Source organism: Rhineura floridana, chromosome 7 (assembly GCF_030035675.1).
Source record: "Rhineura floridana isolate rRhiFlo1 chromosome 7, rRhiFlo1.hap2, whole genome shotgun sequence".
NCBI classification, from domain to species: domain Eukaryota; kingdom Metazoa; phylum Chordata; class Lepidosauria; order Squamata; family Rhineuridae; genus Rhineura; species Rhineura floridana.
The window spans coordinates 121427472-121451643 of NC_084486.1; the positions used below are offsets into that span (position 1 = coordinate 121427472).

The window sequence follows — 24172 nt, forward strand, 5'->3', positions numbered from 1 at the left end:
GTAGGACAGAACCATCATGGCTAGTGGCCTTATTCTCCATGAATTTGTCTAATCCCCTTTTAAAGCTATCCAAGTTGGTGGTCATCACTATAGAATTCCATAGTTTAACTAAGTGCTGCATGAAGAAGTACCTACTTTTGTCCTGAATCTTCCAATATTCAGCTTTGTTGGATGGCTCCAAGTGGGAAACTTCCCCAATGTGTGTACGCTCCTGGTGCAGTTTAGAACCTTGGAAGAGCTTATTGTTAAAGATTTTATTGTAATAAATATATTTTCAAAATGATAAAAACTCAGGTGGGAAGTGACTTCACCACTTGTTCCTGTGTATGTTTCCATAGGTAGATAGCTTAAAACCAAAACAAATGCAATTAAAAATTAATTTAGAAAAGCACCCCACTCCCGTCACCTATTACAGCAGCTTTAAAAGTTTTGGCTGCAATTCTGCATACAATTAAATCCTAAAACAACATGCACGATGGTGACCTTTGTCACATCATATCTTGAATTCTATCCTAAATGCACTGATGTTTTCCACTGTTCTATCAGTATCCTTAACAATGAGATAATAGAGCAGCATGTGTTGACTCAGAAGACCCAAATTATCCAAGTCTAATAGATGAAACTGTTCATTTTAGTTGTTGGCACCGCCTTCTTCTCTTTTTCTGTATGCTTTGTTTAACATTTGTATCTCTTCTTGATAACCTTCTTTCTCCATATGTTGCTTTTTACTATTCTGCCTGTGGGCTTCCACAGTGTCAGGGATTGATATATTAATATCGCTGTCAGGATTGTTTGATGGTATGAAAAGTGAATAGGAAGCTGTTTCCCCTAAATCACATGAAACAAATCTGTTCTCCTTCCGAGAATAACGCAAGGACGGAGAACGGACTTGGGTAGACGACTGGCTGATATTACTGATGATTGACACTGTGTCCATAGCTTCCTCGTTGTCACAAATTTCAAGCACTTCTAAGTGAATCTTCACACTTGTGTCGGCAAATGTGGTTGGAGAATCCTCAGGGTTTGGCTCATGACCCACACTCTTGGAGCGATACACTTCAATTTTCTTTGATGTAGGTGTTATTTTCTGTCCTTCTGTGCTTACCTCATATGTAGATAAAGAGAGGGTTTTCCCTGTGGGCGCATGGAGAGAGACGGTCCCTTGAAATGCACATAGAGGAATAGCTAAGGCTCCACCTGAACGCTGGAAAGAAATAAAATTGTTAATGTTCTTTAATGTTGCTTCCACAAGTCAACAAACCAATTATGCCTCACTTATTATTTTCATTGCTGAAAATGCACTCTCCAGAGTTTAGATGCCATGGATTTAATCAACATTGTGAAAACATGGCCCTTTAAAAAAATCATGGTTCTTTATTTTGAATTATAATATTACAATGCAGGATTTACAACATGTTTGTCTAAAATGTGTTTAAAAGAGGTGTGCACAGGCCCCAAGACACACCTTACATCTGTAGCAGTGCATTCTTTAAAAATTCTGATCTGTTTTTGATTTGCTCTGTGTTCTCTCCTCTTCAATCTGTAATTCATATTCTGAGGCACTATATAAAATGAAATTCTGAATTCCCCTTTCACTGTAACGGGGAATCTAAAAACTGCTATCAACTTTTTGGCTTTTGGCCAAAGTGGATGAAATTTACTGGCACAAGAGAACCTAACTACTGACCTCATTTAGACATAATGCTAAACTATGGTTTCCCATACTCAATTTTCAAGATGCAAGCTAAAGCAACAATAAAAGTATTAAAAGAAAGAGTGGAAAGGAAAGAGTAAACAGCAGTCAAATAAAACCAAATAAGATCAATTAAGCATATTAAACACGAAAAGCCTGTCTAAATAGACAGGCCATTAAAGCCTGTTTTAAAAGGTCCATGACATTAAGTTTGGAAAAGTCCAGCAGGCAGCTGTCCCTATAATCAAGATTGGACCCAGTCCAGTTATTCACAAGCAAATTCACAACCACATAACCTTATGGCACACAGAAACCTATTTTCATGCATTGAACTGCTTCACTGGATTGGGGTGTATACCATTAAAGCAGGGGTAGTCAATATGATGTCATAGAATTATAGAATAGTAGAGTAGGAAGGGGTCTATAAGGCCATCAAGTCTAACCCCCTGTTCAATGCAGGAATCCAACTTAAAGCATACCCGACAGGTGTCCAGGGGGTATACTCAATTTATCTCAATTCACAGAGGAGAATGTGTTTAAATCAGTTGGGAGGCTCCCAAGAGGAGTTGAACCTATCCTTCATTGCAGCATGGCAATACATTCAGCCCAGGTTATTAGTTTTGGCTTCAATGAGTTAGGGGCACCAGATGCCTCAAATTGCCTTCCTTTGGCTCAAGCCATCTTTATGCATGGTTTAGGATGTGAAGCTTTGATTTCCCCAGTTTGGACCACTTGAGAATGAAATGGAATGGAGAGTTAAATATTTTATGGATATAAATGAATATGAGTTTATGGAAAGAATCAACATGGCTTCCAGAAACTGAGTGAGAGGCATGCATGCTTTGGTGAGGCCTGCTGGTGAAATTTATGAACTGACAAGCCACTCATTTTTAGTAGCTATGGATGCAACTCACAGACGTGGAGAACTTAAACAGAGAACATGAGCAGTGGCTGTGAGAACAAGATCTGCATTTAGGGCAGAGCAACCAGAAGCAGTAGTCTGGGTGTGAAGAAATTGTGTGAAGAGCCTGTTTGCATGCTATTTGACCCTCTTGCTGCTACTCAGATGATACCATCTCTTCTGGTTCCTTGCAAGTGCAAAGTGCAGAGTGGTTCAACAGCCAATCCCTCTTTCCAGGGAACTCTGAGAATTGTGGCTCTGTGAGGGGAATAGGGGTCTCCTAACAACTCTCAACAAAAAGGAAAGAACATGAGTCCTATTCCAAAAGATTAGAGAACTGAAAGGGAAATTTAAACCAAGAGTAGGGATGTTGAATAATCAACAGGGGAACACACTGACTGACCGAGATCAAATAAAAGGAAGATGGAAGCAATACACTGAAGAATTCTATAAAAGAGATGCCAGGATGGTACATTCGCTCAAGGAGGAACCGTATGATGAAGAACCAGAAATTTTAGAATGTGAGGTGAAAGCTGCTCTTAAAATACTTGGAAGAAACAAATCACCAGGAACAGACGGCATACCAATAGAGTTGCTACAAGCTACTGAGACCGAATCTGTCAAAATTTTGACAAAAATTTGTCAACAAATATGGAAGATTAAACAATGGCTCCACAGACTGGAATATTCATCCCAATTCCAAAGAAAGGGGATCCCAAGGAATGAATAATTATTGAACGGTTGCCTTAATATCTCATGTAAGTAAAGTAATGCTCAAGATTTTACAACAAAGGCTCTTACCATATATGGAGCGAGAAATGCCAGATGTCCAAGCTGGATTTAGAAAGGGAAGAGGCACCAGAGATTATATTGCAAACATACATTGGATAATGGAATGGAGCAAGGAATTTCAGAAAAAAATCACCCTGTGCTATATAGATTACAGCAAAGCCTTTGACTATGTAGATCATGAAAAACTATGGAATGTTTTAAAAGAAATAGGGTGCCACAACATCTGATTGTCTTAATGCACAACCTATACTCTGGACAAGAGGCTATTGTAAGGACAGAATATGGAGAAACTGATTGGTTCCCCATCGGAAAGGGTGTGAGATGGGTGTATTTTATCACCCTATTTGTTTAATCTATATGCAGAACATATCATATAGAAAGTGGGATTGGACCAAGATGAAGGAGGTGTGAAAATTGGAGGGAGAAATATCAATAATTTAAGATATGCAGATGATACCATACTACTAGCAGAAACCAGTAACGATTTGAAACAAATGCTGATGAAAGTTAAAGAGGAAAGTACAAAAGCAGGACTACAGCTGAAAGTCAAAAAGACTAAAGTAATGACAACAGAAGATTTATATAACTTTACAGTTGACAATGAGGACATTGCCCTTGTCAAGGATCAATAGCTCGGCACAGTCATTAACCAAAATGGAGACAATAGTCAAGAAATCAGAAGAAGGCTAGGACTGGGGAGGGCAGCTATGAGAGAACTAGAAAAGGTCCTCAAATGCAAAAATGTATCACTGAACACTAAAGTCAGGGTCATTCAGACCATGGTATTCCTGATCTCTATGTATGGATGTGAAAGTTGGTCAGTGAAAAAAGTGGGTAAGAGAAAAATCACCTCATTTGAAATGTGGTGTTGGAGGAGAGCTTTGTGCATACCATGGACTGTGAAAAAGACAAATAATTGGGTGTCAGAAGAAATTAAACCAGGACTGTCACTAGAAGCTAAAATGATGACACTGAGGTTATCATACTTTGGACACATAATGGGAAGACATGCTTCACTAGAAAAGACAATAATGCTGGGAAAAACAGAAGGGAGTAGGAAAAGAGGAAGATCAACCAAGAGATGGATTTATTCCATAAAGGAAGCCACAGACCTGAACGTACAAGATCTGAACAGGGTGGTTCATGACAGATACTACTGGAGGTCGCTGATTCATAGGGTTGCCATAAGTCGTAATCCCCTCGCTGGATCGTCACCTTGTAATGGTGAGTGGGCTTGTGTGTTCCAATGAACCCTACGAGCGATGCCGTTGGGAGTCATGTACTCCCAGCAGGGTCACCCATGGCAGTAAGGTCAAGGGAGAGGAACCAGACGATGAACAATCCAAGAATGTCCTTGTGATGTCCTTCCCTAGTTCTCCCTGTCAGGTTCCCACCTGCTTGTGGCTACTGCCTTTCACTAGGCACCACCAGGGACACCACCAGTCAGGAGCGTCCTTTATATGGTTTCTCACTCCACTCTAGCACAGATCTCACTAGATCCCACTGCTAAGCAGTACCACCAGTCACTTCCTGTAACCAATACTCCCAGAGACTTTGCCTAAGTCTCTCTATAGCTTGCTACTTTGTGACTGTGTGCCTATGCTGTTCCCAACCCCCTTGTATCTGGTATATATAAAGCATACAACTCTGGGTTGCTCTGGATACTTGACTTGTTACAATATCTCCCTTCACCACTGCCACCATTAGATACAGTTTCTGTTCAGCCTTGGTAATTACCTTGCCCTCCCTTCTGGTCTGTATATTCCCCCAGCCAAGGATTTGGTAAACCAAATAAGTATTTATTTACTAACAACAGGAAATAACAAGATTACTTTAGGAATGTTTCACAAGCGTATGGTTTCATATATGGTCACTCTTTATGTTTCTGTTCATATATATCCTCTTTAAATATCAGCCAAATCCAATCCAAACTTCCCTCAGAACTCTGCCAACCAACCCTCACCAAACGACCTCACTCCAACCAACTCAACAACTTCTCCCCTTCCCATCACTCACAAACCTCCATTTATACCTTCAGCCAGCCAGCCACTCAGCCAATCATCATCCAGCATACTTCAGCTTCTCACCCATGTACTCCCCCTTTCAGTCAATTACCATATATCACATAATAGACCCGCACTTACCATATTTACAGATTCTTAACCTACAGGAACATCACAGTCCTCAACGGCAGAACAGGCAGAGGATAACAATGTGTATGTTACAACAGCTGTGAAGGAGGATGAAGGCTGCAGCAGATAAAAGACGTCCAATCATCGTGGTATCCATGCCATTGGATCAAAGTCTTTTTCTGTCAAGATTGTCTGTTGATCATCGTACACCGATCTCCCCACATAAAACAAATTCACACACAGGCATCTTCCAACCAAATCAAACCAAAACAAAAGCCCCATGGTGATCAGCAAATGGCAACGGGGGCAGGACTGTGAAATCTAGAAGCCCCTAGTCATGGACTGGCACATGGGTGGTGGATACAGACTCAGTGGTCCTGGCTCAAGGACCGAGGCAGTTAAGTAGTTCAGCAGCTATAACCACGACTGAGCAGTCAGGATCCACTCTGCTCACCCCATAGGGGGAGGGGGCTAGAAAAGGTGCCCTAAACATAGTCTGCCTCACCTCTCTCCCTGACTTGATCACAGCTTACAGTGGGGTCACGACTTAGCAGTCGCAAAAGACAAGTGAATTTTGGAACATGGAATATACGGACATTGCTGGACAATACAGATAGTGAACATCCTGAACACAGGACTGCCATCATCGCGAGGGAGTTGAGATGTTTTAATATTGACATAGCAGCACTCCAAGAACCTTGAAGAACAGGAGAGGGACAACTTAAGGAAGAAAAAGGAGGTTACACCTTCTGGAAAGGACTGCCTGGAGAAGAACGACGAATACATGGAGTAGGCTTTGCTATTAAAAATGATCTTGTGAAGCTCTTGTCAGAAGTTCCTACTGGCATTAATGAACGACTCTCAACTCTCTGATTAAAACTCACCAAAAATGAGCAGGCAATTATTGTAAGTGCTTATGCACCAACATTAGATGCTGATGAAGAAGACATCAAGGAAAATTTTTATACCCAGCTGGACACCATCTTATCAGAGATACCTAAGGTATCCTCCTGGGTGATTTCAATGCAAGAGTTGGGCGTGATTCTGATTTATAGCCAGAAACCACTGGGAAAGAAGGAGTTGGCAATAGTAACCTGAATGACATTCTACTTCTGACTAAATGTGCAGAGCATAATCTTGTTATTACAAACACACTCTTTTACCAGAAAGATAAATTTAAAACATCATGGAAGCACCCTCGGTTGAAGCACTGGCATCTCCTGGATTATGTAATTGTCAGTGCCAGAGATCATTGTGATGTACTCCTAACTAGGGCCATGATGAGTGCCGATGACTGCTGGACAGATCACCAATTAATTTGATCCACTGTGGCCATTGATATTGTAGGCTCCAAGAAAAAAAACCAAGGCATAAAATGAACATCCACGCCCTTCAAGATCCTATTAAGCGAGCCTGCTTTCAAACAACTCTCAAGAAACATCTACCTACAGAACTCCCTGAAAACATTGAGGAATACTGGACTAAACTGAAGACTTCCATTATTGCAGCATGTGAACAAACTATTGGATTCCAAACTAAGAAACATCAGGACTGGTTTGATGAGAGTGAGATTGAACATATCATTGACAAGAAAAGGAAAGCCTTCCAGATATGGCAAAAAGGCATTAACTGCTGCTAAGAAAAAAATCTATGCCAGTGCAAAGGCTGAGGTCCAAAGAAGAACTAGAGAACTTAAGAATGCCTGGTGGATAAAGAAAGCTCAAGAAATCCAGCATTTTGCAGATGCTCATGATGCATGGGGCTTTTTTAATGCCACAAAGGTCATCTACGGAGCAACAAATTATGGTACAAATCCCTTACGTTCAATAGATGGTACCAAACTTCTAAAGGACAAAGAGTCTATTGCACTGCATTGGAAAGAGCATTACCACGACCTCCTTAATAGTAACTCTTATGTGGCTGGTGAGGTCTTCTCGCAAATTCCACAACAACAAACTAGAGATGAGCTTGCAGTATCCCCTAATTTGGATGAAGTCAGTAAAGCCATTAATCAAATGAAGAATAACAAAATTAGTGGACCTGATGGGATTCCTGCTGAAGTCTTTAAAGAAGGTGGGCCTGAACTTACACAACAACTTCATAAACTCATCGAAAAAATCTGGATGAGGGAGGAGATCCTGGAAGACTTTAGGGATGCCATAATTATCATTCTTTTCAAGAAGGGTGATAGAACAGATTGTGGGAACTACCGAGGCATCTCTCTTCTAGGTACCGCAGGTAAAATCTTTGCAAGGATCCTCACAAATTGCCTCCTTCCTATCTCCCTGAATCCCAGAATGGTTTCCGCCCTTCCAGGGGGACAGTGGACATGATCTTCACTGCACGACAGCTTCAAGAAAAATGCAGGGAGCAAAACCGACCTCTGTATATGGTGTTTATTGATCTGACTAAGGCCTTTGATACTGTAAATCAAACTGCTCTCTGGACCATCCGTCTGAAAATTGGATGCCCTGATAAATTTGTGAATATTTTGCAACTCCTCCATGACAACATGATGGTGACAATTTTGGATAACAATGGCTCTCAAAGTGATCCTTTCAAAGTGGGATCAGGCGTCAAACATTGCTCCAACCTTATTTGCTATTTTCATTGCCATGATTCTACACCTTGTTGAGGGGAAACTTCCCACTGGCGTGGAAATCACATATCGAACAGAGGGAAAGCTTTTTAATCTCAGTAGGCTGAAAGCAAAAAGTAAGGTAATTACAACCTCTGTCGTAGAACTTCAATATGCTGATGATAATGTAGTCTCCGCGCATTCAGAGGAAGATCTTCAAACTATCCTAAATGTCTTTGCAGAAGCATATGAAAAGCTTGGCCTCTCGCTTAACGTAAAAAATCCCAAAGTGCTTCATCAGCAAGTGCGAACCAATCCCTCTGTAGCACCATCAATCCAGCTTAATGGTGCGACGCTGGAGAATGTTGATCACTTATCTTGGCAGCCATCTCTCTGTAAAAGCTGACACCGACACTGAAATTCAACATTGTCTGAGCTCTGCAAGTGCTGCATTCTCCCGAATGAAGCTTAAAGTGTTCGAGGATCGGGATATTCGCAGGGAGACCAAAATGCTTATTTACAAAGCCATTGTACTACCGACCTTACTGTACGCCTGTGAAACATGGACCATCTATAAATGCAACTCCCAACTTCTTGAAAGATTCCACCAATGCTGCCTCCGGAAAATTCTGCAAATTACTTGGGAAGATAGGCGGACTAATGATAGTGTATTGGAAGAAGCAAAGACCACCAGTGTTGAAACAATGATCCTCCAACATTCGAATGCCTGATCACCATCTTCCAAAGCAGCTACATTACTCCCAACTTAAGGATGGAAAATGGAATATCAGTGGACAGCAAAAGAGGTTTAAAGATGTTCTCAAAGCTAATCTAAAAAAATGTAACATGAGTATCGAGAACTGGGAAGCCTTGGCCCATGAGAGTCCCAATTGGAGGTCAGCCATTATCAAAGGTGCTGTGGACTTTGAAGAAGCACAAGTACAGGGCGAAAGGGACAAACGAGCTAAGCGGACGGCATGTCAAGCAAATCCTCATCCTGACCATCTTCCATCTGAAAACCTATGTCCTCACTGTGGGAGGCTGTGTGGATCCAGAATTGGCCTCCACAGTCACTTACGGACCCACTGTTAAAGACCTTACCCTGGAAGACAATTTTACTCTGCCACGAGTGATCGCCAATGATAAATCGTAATCGACTTGAAGGCACATAACAACAACAACTCTTAGCACCCTCAACAAAGTACCATTCCCAGGATTCTTCGGGAGAAGCCATGACTGTTTAAAATGATATGATCCTGCTCTAAATGTATAGGGCAGATAGAATTGTGAAAGGGACAGGGCAGGCCAAGAAGGGAATCAATTAAGGTGGATGGGTTTGAGAATAAAGGATGGGCTTAGTAACATCGGAGCTGTGGTTATTTACAGAATTTCTATACAACACAGGAAAGTTCCAGTATAGGATATATATGTATATGAGGGACGGGAGAATGGGGAACTGGGAATTATTTGTGTATAAAACTTTTCAAACAATCAATAAATTAATAACAAGAGAAACACAGAACTTGCTTACAGGGTCAGCATTTTAGGTTTCCCTAATGTCCTAAATGGCCCTCTTGGAAAACTAAGATTATGGCAGTGGTATTTTAAAAAAGCAAACCAACATTGCCTAGGAGTGTAGGACTTTGTACCACAATCCAGCCAGAATATGATGTTTGTCTGTGCTATCTTTTATCCACTAGTAACTCCCGAGTCTGCCATTTCGACTAGTGGACTTGGCGAAGTCCAATTTCACAGCATACATGGAACTCTGCACTCCCTTTTTGTATTCCTTTTCACTGTGAACTGAAGGGTATGCATAATATCAGAGCTGTTTGCCTGTTGACGTTTCCAGGGAAGCAGAGCTCGAGCAGTTTTTTCTGTTGTGAGGGTATTTTAGTAAAAGCCAAATGAGTTACGAAGGCTTTCTTTTTTCTTTTTCCCATGCTGCTGAAACTTTTATAAGGCTCTGCTGTGGAAAGGTAACATGAATCATGCTTATTATTTATGCTGCAAGCCGAACCGAAGTAAGTCCTGTAGATTTCTATAGGGCTTACTCCTATGTAACTGGGTTAGGATTGCAGCCTTATTATTTAAAGCCACCCTTCAAATATGTAGGCTATGATCCTATGCAGAATTGCTTGGAAGGATGTCCGGTGAAATTTGTGGGACTAATTCTGAATAAATGTGGATTGGCTTGGAGTAGTGTGGCCATGTGTGCTACTTTACAGAGGATAGTCCTCTGAAGGACTGCCTGGTCCAAATCTGGTTTAAATCAGAGGAGGGAGAGCAGGAGGGGCCTTGAAGGTGCCTATGAACCGTTAGCACCTGGACGGCATCAGGTCTTCTGATCACAACGTTCCCCACTATGGTGAGACATATATATTTAAATTATAGTAAGTATTTCTCGGTTTGTGTCTATACATATAAATTAGCATTTTAAATATTGGGCAGGCACATTCACTGTATTGTTTTATGCACCTCCTAAAAATGTTTTTGTTTCGGCAAGTCTACCCAGACATGTAATTTTATGTATATCTATTTTAAAGTGTTGATTTGATCTATATTTTGACAAATGGTATGTCTACTTGTTTTTAAAGTTTTATTTTGCTGGTATTCTAATATGAATATTTTATAATGCTTTATGAAAACCTCTTAATTTTTTTTGATTAAGCAGTGTAAACCTTGTTAAATAAAAATGCAAATTTTATGCAATGCTGTGTTCTCTTTTGCCCTCTTTTGTGTGTGTGTCACATTTCCTCTTCTTTTTTTTTTGCAATGTCCCCACCCACAATTGAATTGTTAGGACTATTTGATACTTAGACAAAGAGTCTAGCTTGAAATGAGCTAGGGTTATCAACATACCTCACGGAATGGAAAATGACAGAGCATACGGGTTGTCTTAATACAGGGGTAGGCAACCTATTTGAATCTGAGAGCTGCAATCCCTTCTGGGAAACTTTATGGGGGCCACATGCCGGTGGTGGGTGGGGCCAGAGGCAAAAGTGGGCGGATCAATGAATGTAAATTTTACCATTGTACAGTTGTCCACTTTCTACACTTGAGTGCATTCCCCTCTCTAGCCTCCATCCAAACAGGAGACATTCACAATTCAAATAGACATTTCAGTCAGCAAAACACTAGGAGTACAAAACAAGGCTGGTGAGGGGTGCGGCCTGAGGCCAGGGGGAGTGGTCTTGAGAGAGTACCAAGGACCAAATATAGAGGCCTAGAGGGCCTCATTTCACCCACAGGCCTGACATTCTCTATCTTTGTCTCAGTAGGTTCTTCATCAGGAAAATAAATGTCAAGGACAATCCCCATCGAGTGTTAATCATGCTATCCCATGTCCAAAGCATCATATTCAACTACGTCCTACTCGGAAAAGGCCCATTGAAATCAACAAGCTTAAGTTAGTCATGTTTATTAACTTCAATGAGTCTAGTCAGTATAGGACTAGCACTGAGTTTTAAAAAAATTCTTTCAATATGTGTGTGAAAGCTTGAGAAATTGATTTGTCTGTGAAAGTCTGGAAAGAGCATCTTATCTCACAATGGCCACTGGCAAGCCAGATGGTGAAAGAGTTTCATAATTTACTTCCACATAATCTGTATGAGACCTGTGTGTGCTGCAGCACTCTCTGCTGTTGCCTAGTGTTGCCTAGTGTCTGCACAGCTGTCAAGGCTCCTTCTGTAAGCATCAGGGGATGTTTTGCACTCAAGGCTCAGACTACATTCTCTGTTAATGTATATAGCCTGGAGCTTCAGTCAAAAATCCACTTAGCGCATCTGAAGGACATAGAAAACTGAGATGAATGAAGGCTGATTGCTCTAACGCAGATCGAGTGCACGGTGAGATTATGGTTTTAGGCGTGTCTAATTAGATTTCTGGAAAACAGAACTATATCTCACAGGCCATGTGAGAATGCTTGGCATTGTTCAATGAGAATGAATTATTGCTGAACAGAAAGGAAACCTGTAATCACTATGGATCCAATTTCCTCTGGCACATAGCTAATATTTTTGATTAAGGGGATATGTGCATTTTTAAAAAATTAGAAGTACAGAATAAGTCTTGCCTCCTTTCCCTCTGTTGTTACTCTTGCTTCTTCCTTCCTCTCCTTCCCTTTTTTCATTGTCTACCAAAATGCCAAAATTTAGAAAGAAAGCTAGGGGTAGCAATGTGGTGCCCTCCAGATGTTGTTGGACTGTAACTCCTGTTTAATATCACAGTCCTGATTTAGCTAAAATTGTGATCAAGCCCCTGTCCAGGCTGAGCCACAGGCAACTGTCAAATGGGAGCCAGGAAACACATTGATGGTCGAGTCAAGAGTCAGAATGAACCAGAGCCATAAAAGAAATTTTTGTTGCCAAGACAAAGTCCAAGCCTGAGCAGGAAGCCCATGTAGCTATTCTGTTGAGGGGAGCCAATGGTCAGTTTGCATGTAGACAGAACCATTCCAGAACATGGGAAATGTTTGTTCAGCCTTCCCCATCCTGGTACCTGGGGGCTTCCATATGTTGCTGTATTCCAACTCCCATCTGCCCCAGCCAGCATAACCAATCATCAGGGATAATATAGTCCCAAACAGCTGGAGAGCACTCTGTTGGGGAAGTGTGGCTCTGTTCCCCAGGGAGATGGTCCACCCTGTAGGGCTGATGTCTTACTACTCGGGGCACCAACAATTCCAGATAGTCCCATTTGAAGCAACATGTTAGTTGTAACTAATTTGCTCCACTGTTTTCAGTAGGACTTACAGCTCAATCCTACACATGTTTGCTGCCCAGTAAGTGCTAATAGGATGCAGCCCTACCATTTCTAATGTCAGCTGAATGAGGGCTCATACATACTATATGCATATATGGAGCTTTTACTGAGTTTTAAAGAACATTAGGAGCAGAAATATGTCTGAGTAGTCCATCATATTCATTTAGTTTCTCCATGAATTAAGGCTTTTAGTGCGGTGACATCAATACTTTGGAATACAATTCCCATTGAAATCAGACAGACACCTACATTTTGATATTTTGTCAACTGATAAAAATGTTTCTATTTTGCCAAGCCTTTTGACTGAGTGTTGGTCATTTGTCCCATATTTTATAATTTTGAGATGGTTTAACGATTTTATTGTAGTGCCATAATTTTTATGCATTGGTGGTTTATAAATATTCTTATAAATAAAGTGTTTTAAATAAAGTTGTCTCATGAGTGCAAGGGGTTCCTTTCCCTCTCCTCTTCCTTTGTGCCCCCTGTGCCCCTTCCAAATCTATTCTGAGGGTTTCCAACCCTCTGGATCAGACAGGGGGCACAGAGGCATACAAGAAGAGGGAGGGGAAGGACCATTGTGCAGGCAGAAGTCCTTGTGCTGATGGGATGGCTTCACTGGGTCAGATTTAAATCCATCAGATTTGTAATGATGACTTCTCATATATTCCATTCCACTTATGTATTCCATTCCGGATTATACATGACACTGTTATATTACTACAAAGGCAGAAAAAAATGTTGACGGTGTTGTGAAATGAAAAAGAAAGCACCTAAAGCTAGTAGTGGTTGTGCTCATTTCTACAATGATATTTCTTCCCTGGAATCCTCATTTGAGATATTCTGAAGAATAATTTTTTCCCCTGTAGTAAGTTCCTCTGATTTTATACATTATACCTCAAAACATATGTGTAAGATTAATTCAAGAAGCATTGAGACCCCATATGCCAATTACATAATCAGTACTTCTTCCGCACATTATTCAACACATTTATATTTATATAAAGCAAAATGGTAAAGTTAAAAAAAGAGAAGGAAATTAAGTAATATAGAACCTGCTTATTTAGCTCTCTGTCATTGCAGAGCAAAGTTGTTATTGGTGGTTGTTGTTTATATCCACTCAAATGCACCAGGACAATTATCTTTTTGCACAAGGGAAGAGGAAGTGGTTTTCTAAGTGAGAAAACCTTTCCTAATCAAACTTTTTATTTTTATTCACTGCTTTTTTTCCCCTTCCAAAGTCTGGACAGTCTAGCATCATTCTGGTTTAACATATTCAGCAGTCTCATCTGAAAATGTTAGCATTTAAATTCTAATCTCCACTGCATAAATCAGTTACGGTTATTATATTTACCAAGTGCCATACTGGTCTAGAATCTGAAAATCAGCAGGGTAAGGGTTGCTTTACATACTATCACACTCACTCAAAACTTGGCAAACATTCACCAGGAGCTTAGATCTGGAATTGTACAAGAACAAGTTAGCATCAGTCCCAGTTCCTAAGCATATTTACTCAGGAGTAAATCTAACTGATTTTGAAAGGACTGACTTTCAGGAAAATGATAGGAGAACTGTTGGTTAATTCTGCAAGTGTGGACATGCAAAAACAACTAGATAGAACCTTATGGAGACATTGTTCTCACTTGATTAAAATTTCATGAGAGGAATGTGGGGACATGCTAGTTAGCTTCCCACTCCATTGCATCTCCATCCCACCACCCTTCGTGCGCTGGGAGGCAAACTGCAATGGGGAGGCTGCTGTAGCCATGGGTGCTCTGTGACGCCCTTCCCTGGCTCTCCCTGTCAGGTTCCTACCTGCTCGTGGTTACTGCCTGTCTCTAGGCACCACCAGGGACTCCACCAGTCTGGACTGTCCTTTTTTATGGTTTCTCTCCCCGCTCTAGCACAGATCTCAACAGATCCCCCTGCTAGGCAGCACCACCAGTCACGTCCTATAACCAGTAGTCCCAGAGACTCGGCCTGAGTCTCCCTCAATTAGGTTACCTCTGTGACTGCGTGCTTAAGCTGTCCCAATCCCTTTGATTTACTCAGACTGCTTGTGGTGTTATTCTACCCTTCCCTGCTGCCACCATTTGTTATCCTTCAGCCTTGGTATTTACCTTACCCTCCCTTCTGGTCTGTGAAATCCCAGCCAAGGATCAGGCCTTTGGTAAACCAAAAGTATTTATTGAATAACAAAGATAACAAGATTTCTTTAAAAGGCACTTAAGCATATGGTTACATCTATTCCTGAGGTACTGGTCTTAGTATTAATCCGAACTCCACCCTCTCCTCACATCCACCAACTCTCCACACAATCTCCTCTCAAAACCCACCAAAACAACCCTCTCAAGTCCACCAACGTCCACCCAGATTTACCTGTCATTCTTCCCTTTATACTGTCAGCCATTTTAAACATTCAGCCAATCATCCAGCATTCTACTGCCCATTCACTCCCCCTTCCTCTTTCATTCTACTTACCATGTATCTCCTATACAAACAACACTTACCCTATTTACACTAATACAGGAACATCACATGCTCCCCATGCAATTTAGGGTCCTGATTGTGGAGATTTTTGGCCTGGCACCAACACTGTTATCTTTTTGGCGCCAGGTCACAACTTTCCTCTTCTCCCGGGCATTTTAGCATGTGTTTTTAAATTGCTTTTTAAAAAAATGTTTTTAAATTTGTATATTTGTATATTTGTTTTTAATGTTTTTAATTGTTGTAAACCACCCAGAGAGCTTCGGCTATGGGGCGGTATACAAATGCAATAAATGAATAAATAAATTTTTATCCCATTCCGTATATGTATTGGATTTGAACTTGTTTTTATATATGGAATGATTTGTAATTTTTAAAATTGCTTTTACTGTGGAATTGCTTTGAGATACTTAATGGAAAGTGATTCATAAATGGAATCAAAATCAATCAATCATGTGGGGTTCTAAATCATATGGCCTCCCTTCCCACACTCCAGCTGTGCTTCCTGGCTCTGTGGAGCAGTGGATCTTTCATTGAATCAGGCATTTTGTATAATGGCAGAATGCTCATTCCTTTCAGCTGCAAGCCCTGGTGCCTGTGGTCTTAGAACCATGCACTATTTCCTTCTGCTGGGAATTTATGGTATTAGAGGTCAGCCTTCATGTGCAACACTCAATATCTCTGATTTTGGTAGTTTTTTTTAAAAAAAAACACCACATTTTCCAGCATATCTTGAGGGTTATCCTGTTTGTTTTGCCATTAAGTACTCCAGTTGACTTCATAACAAACTCTTCTAAGACACATTCAGTAGTTGTATCTAAAACTTTGTCTCTTGATTGCAATCTGAATATATTTTCACTAATAGGAAAAAAACCCTTGTGGTTTAAGAATGTACCTATAGCCAACTATTTCCAGGGGAGCAGGAGACCTGACCGCCTCTCTGAGATATTGTACTGCCCTACAAGTTTGTAAAAATGCAAACACAATTTGGGTTGGTCTTTCACAGTTCAATCCACTTCCTGTGTAGCTTGGAAAAATTTGGTAACAATATCTCAGAGAGGAGGTCAGGTCTCCTGCTTCCCTGGTGCATTCACTATAGCTGCCCAATTTTCCTGCTTTTTAAAGTTTGATAGAAATACCTGTTGGCTATAGGTATGTTCTTAAACCACAAGGGTTTTTTTTCCCATTAGTGAATTTCTCTGCTTTTTAATCTGGAAGGTAAGAAATGGGATCCCGTGCAAGTTTGCTGAGAATGGATTGATCATTTGCATGCTTATTGAGTTCAGTAGGATTTACTCCCCTGAAATCATGCTTAGGATAGGTGAAACTGACCATAGGGGATGGGGAGGGGAGGGGGAGGAAGGTCAGAGGGAAGGAGGGGGATGGGAGCAAGCAGGATGGAGAGGGCAGGGGGAGGGCAGGTTTGATCTTGCATGCTTATTGAGTTCAGTGGGATTTACTCCTGTGCAATCATGTTTAGGATAGGTAAACTGACATGGGGGAGGAGAAGAGGGAGGGAGGGCTGGACTGGGTAGGGAAGGAGAAAGAAGGAAGAGGGGAGGGGAGGAAGAAGAGGAAAGGGAGAGGAGAGGGGAAGATGGGGAAAGACAGGTCTGATCATTTGCATGCTTATTGAGTTCAGTGGGATTTACTCCCATGCAATCATGGTTAACATAGCTAAAACTGACCATGGGTAAGGAGGAGGGGGAGGGGAAAGGAGGAAGGGAAGGGAGATGGAAGCTGAAGGAGGGGGAGGGGAAGGGGAAGGGGGGATTGGAAGGGGAGGGGGCAGGTGAATGAAGGGGGAAGGGGCAAAATGGAGGTGATGGGAGGGAGGAGGAGGGAGGGCAGGTTTGATCATTTGCATGCTCATTGAGTTCTGAGGGATTTATTGCTGTGCAATCATGCTGAGGATAGGTGAAACTGACTAGGGGGAGGGGCAGGGAGGGGGAAAAGGGAGGAGATTGGGTGGGTGAGCACTGGGCAGAGGGGAAGCCCCTTTCCTTTCCGAAAGAAAAGCATTGTGAACAAGTTCATTCTTTTTCAGGGTTTCCCCCACCTTTTTATTCTATAACAGGCACATGTAGCCTCCCACCCAAATTTAAACCAAATCTGTCCCTGGCCACATCCACAGCAGACCTGTATTTCAGTTTAGACAGTCATGGCTTCTCCCAAAGAATCCTGGGAAGTGTAGTTAGTGAAGGGTGCTGAGAGTTGTTAGGAGACACCCTGTTCCCCTCACAGAGCTTCAATCAGAGCATCTGACTGTTAAACTACTCTGACCACTGGAGCTCTGTCAGGGGAACAGAAGTCTCCTCTCAGCACCCCTCAGAAACTACACTTCCCAGGTTTCTTTGGGGGAAGCCATGACTGTCCCAAGTGAAATAAAAGTGTGGTGTGGGTGTGGCCACTTGATTAGCCACAGAGCTTGGAAAAGTTACTTTTTTGAACTATGACTCCCATCAGCCCCAGCCAGCATGGCCACTGGATTGGGCTGATGGGAGTTGTAGTTCAAAAAAAGTAACTTTTCCAAGCTCTGATTAGCCAAGCCAAACAGCTGTTAATCTGGCTTTTAGAACATTGACACTTGGTTCTCACTGAGCATGCCCTAGCTTATCATTGACTCCAATGCTAAATTTCTTAAATTAATTAAAAATTGGCCAGTTATTTTTTTATCTTTTAAACTGCAGAAGATGAAGGTTAGAGTATGGGACAATGTAAGTAATAGGATTACAGGTATTCTGTGAACATTGCTGATTTTTAATTAATTTCAACAAGTTATGAGAACACTGACAGAAAAAGCAGGAGTCTGGATTTTCTCTCTCTCTTTTTACATTTTGATTCTGGATTCTCTCTTGACTGTTTTGTGTATTGCCATGGAAATGTAGAGGGTTTTTAAGCAAACGTTTCTGAGTTCAGGGCTATAAGTTTTGTAAGGTTTTGTTTTGAAATGAGCTTATGGGAAGCATCAGAATGGCATGGAGGTATTTTCAATTTAACATTGTGGAATGCAAAATCCATACTGGCTATAGTATACAGCCACTCTTGTGGCTGTATAATTCAATCACTGTGAGGATAGCTGAAGGAGTCATTTGGCTATTTCCAATGTAGTGCTAAGCCAGGGTCCTGTCAGTGCAAGGATTGCCACTAACACAATGGGACTTTCCCCCCTCTCCTCCAACCATGCACCCCATAAATCTCTTATAAGGGTTCCCCCAATCCTCTGGAGCAGATTTGGGGAGGGTGCAGTGGAAGGAGGCAAGGGAGTCCTCTTGCACTTGTAGTAATCTCATTTTCTTGTATGGCTACTTCCCTGATTTCATTCTCTATCCACAGGCAATCTGGGAAAGGGATGGAGGCAGAGATAGTCCTATATTTGTAATGTTTTCATAGTTTATTTATTTATTTTATTCCTTTTTTTCTTTACAAACATATCTTCTCCCTTTACTTCCTCACCTTTTATTAAAGGCCACCAGCTCCAGTCTTAGCATTTACCTGTAGATGGATAAATATTAATGTGCTTATTACACAATATTTCAGAAGCCAATAGCAATTTGTTGCAGAAATGTTGAGAACTGAATTTTAGACTGGAAAAATGAGAAACTGAGAGAAATGAAATTCATAGATCCTTCCATTCCTGCTCCCAGAATGGGACAGTTGAGTTCATATTGTTATGGGTTTGGGGTTGAGATGGATAATTTCTACAAGTCCCTTTCCAGCCTCTGATTTGGAATCCTGTGCCTTGGGGTGAGAAACCCACTCTGCTGGTCAGCTGAGGTTCTTTTTTAATCTAATAGTGGCCCATCAACTGGTGAATGGACCAGGGAGATCCTATTGTTATTGAAACTCTTCAGGAGAGCCTCCCTGTGATGCTCCTGTATTTATAATACTGTAAATATGGTAAGTGTGGGTTTATTAGAGTTTATATGGTAAGTGGACTGAGTGAGGGGGGGAGTACATGGGCTGGAATGCTGGAGAATGTTGTATTATGATTGGCTGAGTACTTGAGGGTCTGAAGGTATAAATGAGAGGATGACAGTTGAGAGAGGGTTCGTTTGGGGAGTTCGTTTGGTGGGAATTCTGAGGGAGGCTGTTGGTTGGTTTTGTGGGTTGGATTGGATTAGGCTGGTAGTGAGGCAGGTTATTGACAACTAGAAACATAAAGAGAAACGCATCTGATGAAACCATACACTTGTTAACTATACCTTTAAGTAATCTTGTTATTCCTGTGTATATAAATAAATATTTCTTGGTTTACCTAACGCCTGATCCTTGGCTGGGTTTACACAGACCAGAAGGGTAGGCAGGGCATATACCAAGGTTGGGAAACAGTATCAATGGTGGCAGCGGTGAAGAGATAGTGTAACATCATCAGGTATCCAGAGCAACCCAGGGCTGTATTCTTTATAGGCACAAACATACAGGGGGGTTGGTGGCCTGCAAGTGCACCCAGACACAAAGTATCAATAGGCCTGGAGGAGACTAAGGCACAGTCTCAAGGCAATATTGGATTACTTGGAGTGACTGGTGGTGCTGCCTAGCAGTGGGATCTTGATCTTTGCTAGAGCCTGTGAGAGAACCATTTTAAAAACCAGGACCCTGAGGTGGGACTGTGACAAGGCGGTAGCCACAGGTGGGATCCTAGCAGGTGGTGGCCTGAGGTGGGATCCTGACAGGAAGGGTCTTGACACTCCCCCCCTCCTGGGGCCTAGGAGAGGCTTTTGTAGTTAGTTGTGTCTGAGAAAGGCTGGGCACTGGAGGCAGGCAGAGAGACTGGCTCTCTGCACCATGGCTTTGGGGTGCCTCCTGTAACCCTGATGGAAAGGCTGGATATTGGACTGCTGATGCCTTGAAGCCCTCCATCCTAAACTCAGGTTGGAATGTGTGTAAATAAATAAACCATATTTCATAAAGACACCACAGTCTCCACTGACCTTCTTCCCAAGGAAACCAAACCCTGGGCGAGTGCAGGGACCCCTGGAAAGCTCACCGCTCAGAGATTGGGGTGGTGCACAACAATATATATCTCAGATGTAGGGTTGCCAGGTCAGAAGCATCCCAAAACCTGAGATTTGAGGGGTGGGCCCTAGTGATGTCATGGAGGCGGGCCTGAGTGATATCATGGGGCAGGCCTAAATGATGTCACGGGGCGGGCCCGAGTAATGTCATGGGGTGGGCCCAAGTGATGTCATTAAACATGATACATTAAGCATCAATCACAGTTGCTTGGAGCATACAATTAAAAAAATATCTGATTGGAAATTAAAATAGAAATCTTAGCTAAAAGATGGAGCCTGGGTAGGGAACATTTAATCTAGCCTACTTGCTTTCAGCAAGAAGGTTTTAAGTGCCTTCAGGGCAGGCCAGTCACCAGAAGGCCACTGTAGGGACAAAGGAGCCTAGTGTTGTGGAGATGTTAGATGGGAGCATTGGGGAGTAAAGATGGATGCTCCTGAAGGCTACAATTCTAAACACACTTACTAAGGGACTAAGCCCCCATAGAACTCAACAGGACTTACTTCTGAATAGATATAGTTTGGAGTGTGCTGTTGGTAAAGCTTGACTAGGGATCCTCTGCAAAGACATCCATATCCAAGCAGGGTTGGCAACCCCCTGCCTGGAATGCTGCTCCAAACTTCTTTACAGATTTGACCCTTCACTTCAGAAAGAGGTCTGAGAAATGAGTAAGAGTAAGAAGTATCATTTAAAATTGTTCTTTTCAATTCACGCTTGAATGCACATCATACCTAGGGCAGATCCACACCATTCATTTAAAGCACATTCAACACCCATTTGAAGCACATGAATCCCACCACAGAATCATGGGAACTGCAGTTTGTTAAGAGTGGTGAGAACTATAACTGTGAGGGGGAAACGACACTTCCCAGGATTCTTTAGGGGAAGTCATGCACTTTAAATGCTAGTTGGATGTGCTTTAAATGTATTATGTGAATCCACTTAATAAATTTTGCCTACATGTAAATGTTTTAATTAATTTTTCAAAATGGAAATGAGCTATAAACTGTAGTGGGTGACCATGGGCTACTCACCATCTCTCAGCCTATCTGCCCCTCAGGATGAAAACAATGGAGAACCATGACCACCCCAAGGCATACTTAAAATATAGAGGAAGTATGGTACAACCATACTGTGAAATCAGATACTTATTGGGACACAGTATGACAAAATATTTATATAAGCATGACTATCAAATATGTTCATTATTTACACAACTTGTAAAGATATATATAGTGCAATCCTATGTTTGTTTACTCAGAAGCAAGTCCCAATGTATTCAATGGGGCTTACTCAACCAGGGAAAACTGTACCCTGAAGTGATAAGGAACTTGTTCTTTTAACAAGCCTTTTAAGTTGAGACCATATCCCAGTCTGTGTCTGTGTTGGAATTGCTTTTTAATATGTTTTTAAACCTTTTCTTTTAAAAAATGTTTTTAAAGCTTTTAAAATGTTTTTAAAGATGTTTTGTTTTAATATATTTTAAAATCTGTTTTTATGATTTTTAAAGTGTTTTTAGTGCATTTGTTTGCTGCCCTGGGCTCCTATTGGGAGGAAGGGTGGGATATAAATCAAATAATAAATAAAAAAATAAATAAATAAATAAATAAACTTCATTCACCCAACCCAAAATTTGGAATCATGCCACTTTAAGCTGTTTTGCAACTGTTTATACTTGTTTTATGGTTATTGGTTTTTAAAGGGATATATTTCTTATTGTGAGCTGCCTTGGTTTCCAATCATCAACCCTACCTCACAGGGTTGTTGGAAAGGCTCCACACACGCACTTGCAGGTGTAAAAATATACCCCATATAATAGTTTATTGTCAAACCAGTTGGTCATTGAGGAACATTTTTTTAAAAAAAATCAGTATTAGTTTCCTACATAATAAAAACTGTGATACCTAGGTAAACCCTGCCTAAGTGCTTTAAAAATAGGATTGGAGGGGAAAAGAAAGATTTACAACACAAACACAAGTCTGTGCTATGTTTACTTAAAAGTCCCGTTAATTTACAGCACAATCCTAACCATGTCTACTCAAAAGTAAGTCCTAATGGAGTTCACTGGGGTTTACTCCAGGTACATGGAAAGCAAGTATTGGATTAAATATTTTCATATTTCATAGCCCAGGGTCTGACTCTTGCACACAAAATAAAAAAAAATGTTAAGCCATATTATTTACGCAAACTGCAAAATCTCAAAGCCACCATTTTCTGACGTTGAAATTAAGCCTAGGCATGCCTGTATCAACAAGTCACAACCCTGGCTTCATTTATTGGCTACAATCCTGAAAGGGCGGGGTTAGAGCCAGAATTTGGCAAAGTTACTTTTTTAAACTACAACTCCCATCAGCCCCAGCCAGCATGGCCACTGGATTGGGCTGATGGGAGTTGTAGTTAGAGCTAGGAGCTGTGATAAAGATCTGTAAAACAGATTTAACAGTTGCGTCGGGGGTGGTTGATGTTTTGGTGTATATCTCGGGAACCAGACAGCCTAGAAACTTAATTTTTTAAAAAATTGAAGCTGAGAGTCTGGAGATTAAGGGGTGCTAGCTGGAGAACAGGAGGGGAGCCCCCAAAACCGGAGACTCTGGTAAAAAACTGGAGACCTGGTAACCCTACTCAGATGTTTCTTTTGATTTTTTGTGGACCATTCTTTGGAAATGGGGCAAAGAATTGGCAGCCTGTCTTGCGAGCAGTGGATCTTGAGATAATTTTTTAAGGAGATGAAGGCGATCCTATGAATAAAGAGGAGACTGCTGTCCCAGGTATGTGACAGGCTACTGAAGTCCTGAACAGAGCATAGTGTGTTAAGCTGTGTGTATAAGCTCTCTCCATATAATCAGGAAACCTGCAAACGACACTTTCCCTGATTGTGTATACCATTGTACATACATAGGCTCTGTTCAGTCCTTTGGCTAAATTTGTGGAATCTGAGGCAGGGCCATGCAGGCACCAAATATGGCCATGCAATGTCTCTATGGCAGTCTTTCCCAACCAGTGTGCCTCCAGATGTTGCTGGACTACAATTCCCATGTTTCCTGACCATTGGCAATGCTGGCTGAGGCTGATGGGAGTTGTGGTCCAACAACATCTGGAGGCACACTGGTTGGGAAAGGCTGCTCTATGGAGATTATGGACTGTGAAATACAGGGAGAAATAACAAAGTTGGAGTAACAAGTTATGAATCTGGGTGGAACATAGGGAATGTGGATTAAGAGATGCTTATCTATTAATGGCTAACAATGGGCTTATAAAAAACCCAGATACCACACAAAACCTATTTCCACACTAGAAATAGTAAGGCAAACCAGTAATAAGCTCTGTGGATTTTGTCCTCCCTTTCAAAGGAATCTAAACAATAACTTTATTTTTAGAATGCATGCAAAATGTTTCCTGCCCCCCTGCCTCCCTTGCAATAAAGAGTTAGTATTCCAAATTTCTAAAAGGCAGAATGCACACAGTGTAATTGCTGTCTTTTTAAAAAAAGCCTGTAATAAATTTGGATATGCTTGAGGAGGAACACCCAGATGGTATGGAAACCAGTGATCAGGCAGAACAATGGCAATCTGTCCACATTTATATATGGAAGGAAATTCACATTAAAAGTAAAACCAGTCATATTCCAAAATACAAGCCATAAAAGCTAAATTTACCTCCTGTGACATTTGCATGGGTTTGTCTGCTGTGAAAGTGGATGTTTTGTATACAGAGTCTCTCTCCTGTTTTTATTGTTCTATGTAGTCCTTAAAAATACTTCTAATCTTGGAGACTTCAACATGCTTACCTTAAAGGTATATTAAAAATGATCC

The 24172-nt window shown here is 41.4% G+C and overlaps 1 protein-coding gene across 1 annotated transcript in view; it reads right to left on the reverse strand.

Moving 5' to 3' along the window:
- Positions 1-631: 631 nt before the first annotated feature.
- GPR149 (G protein-coupled receptor 149) overlaps positions 632-24172 on the reverse strand; it is a 65233-nt gene continuing 41692 nt past the window's right edge. Inside the window, exon 4 of the mRNA XM_061634481.1 lies at positions 632-1204. Coding sequence (XP_061490465.1) covers positions 632-1204 — 573 coding nt within the window. The remainder of the gene's footprint in view (positions 1205-24172) is intronic.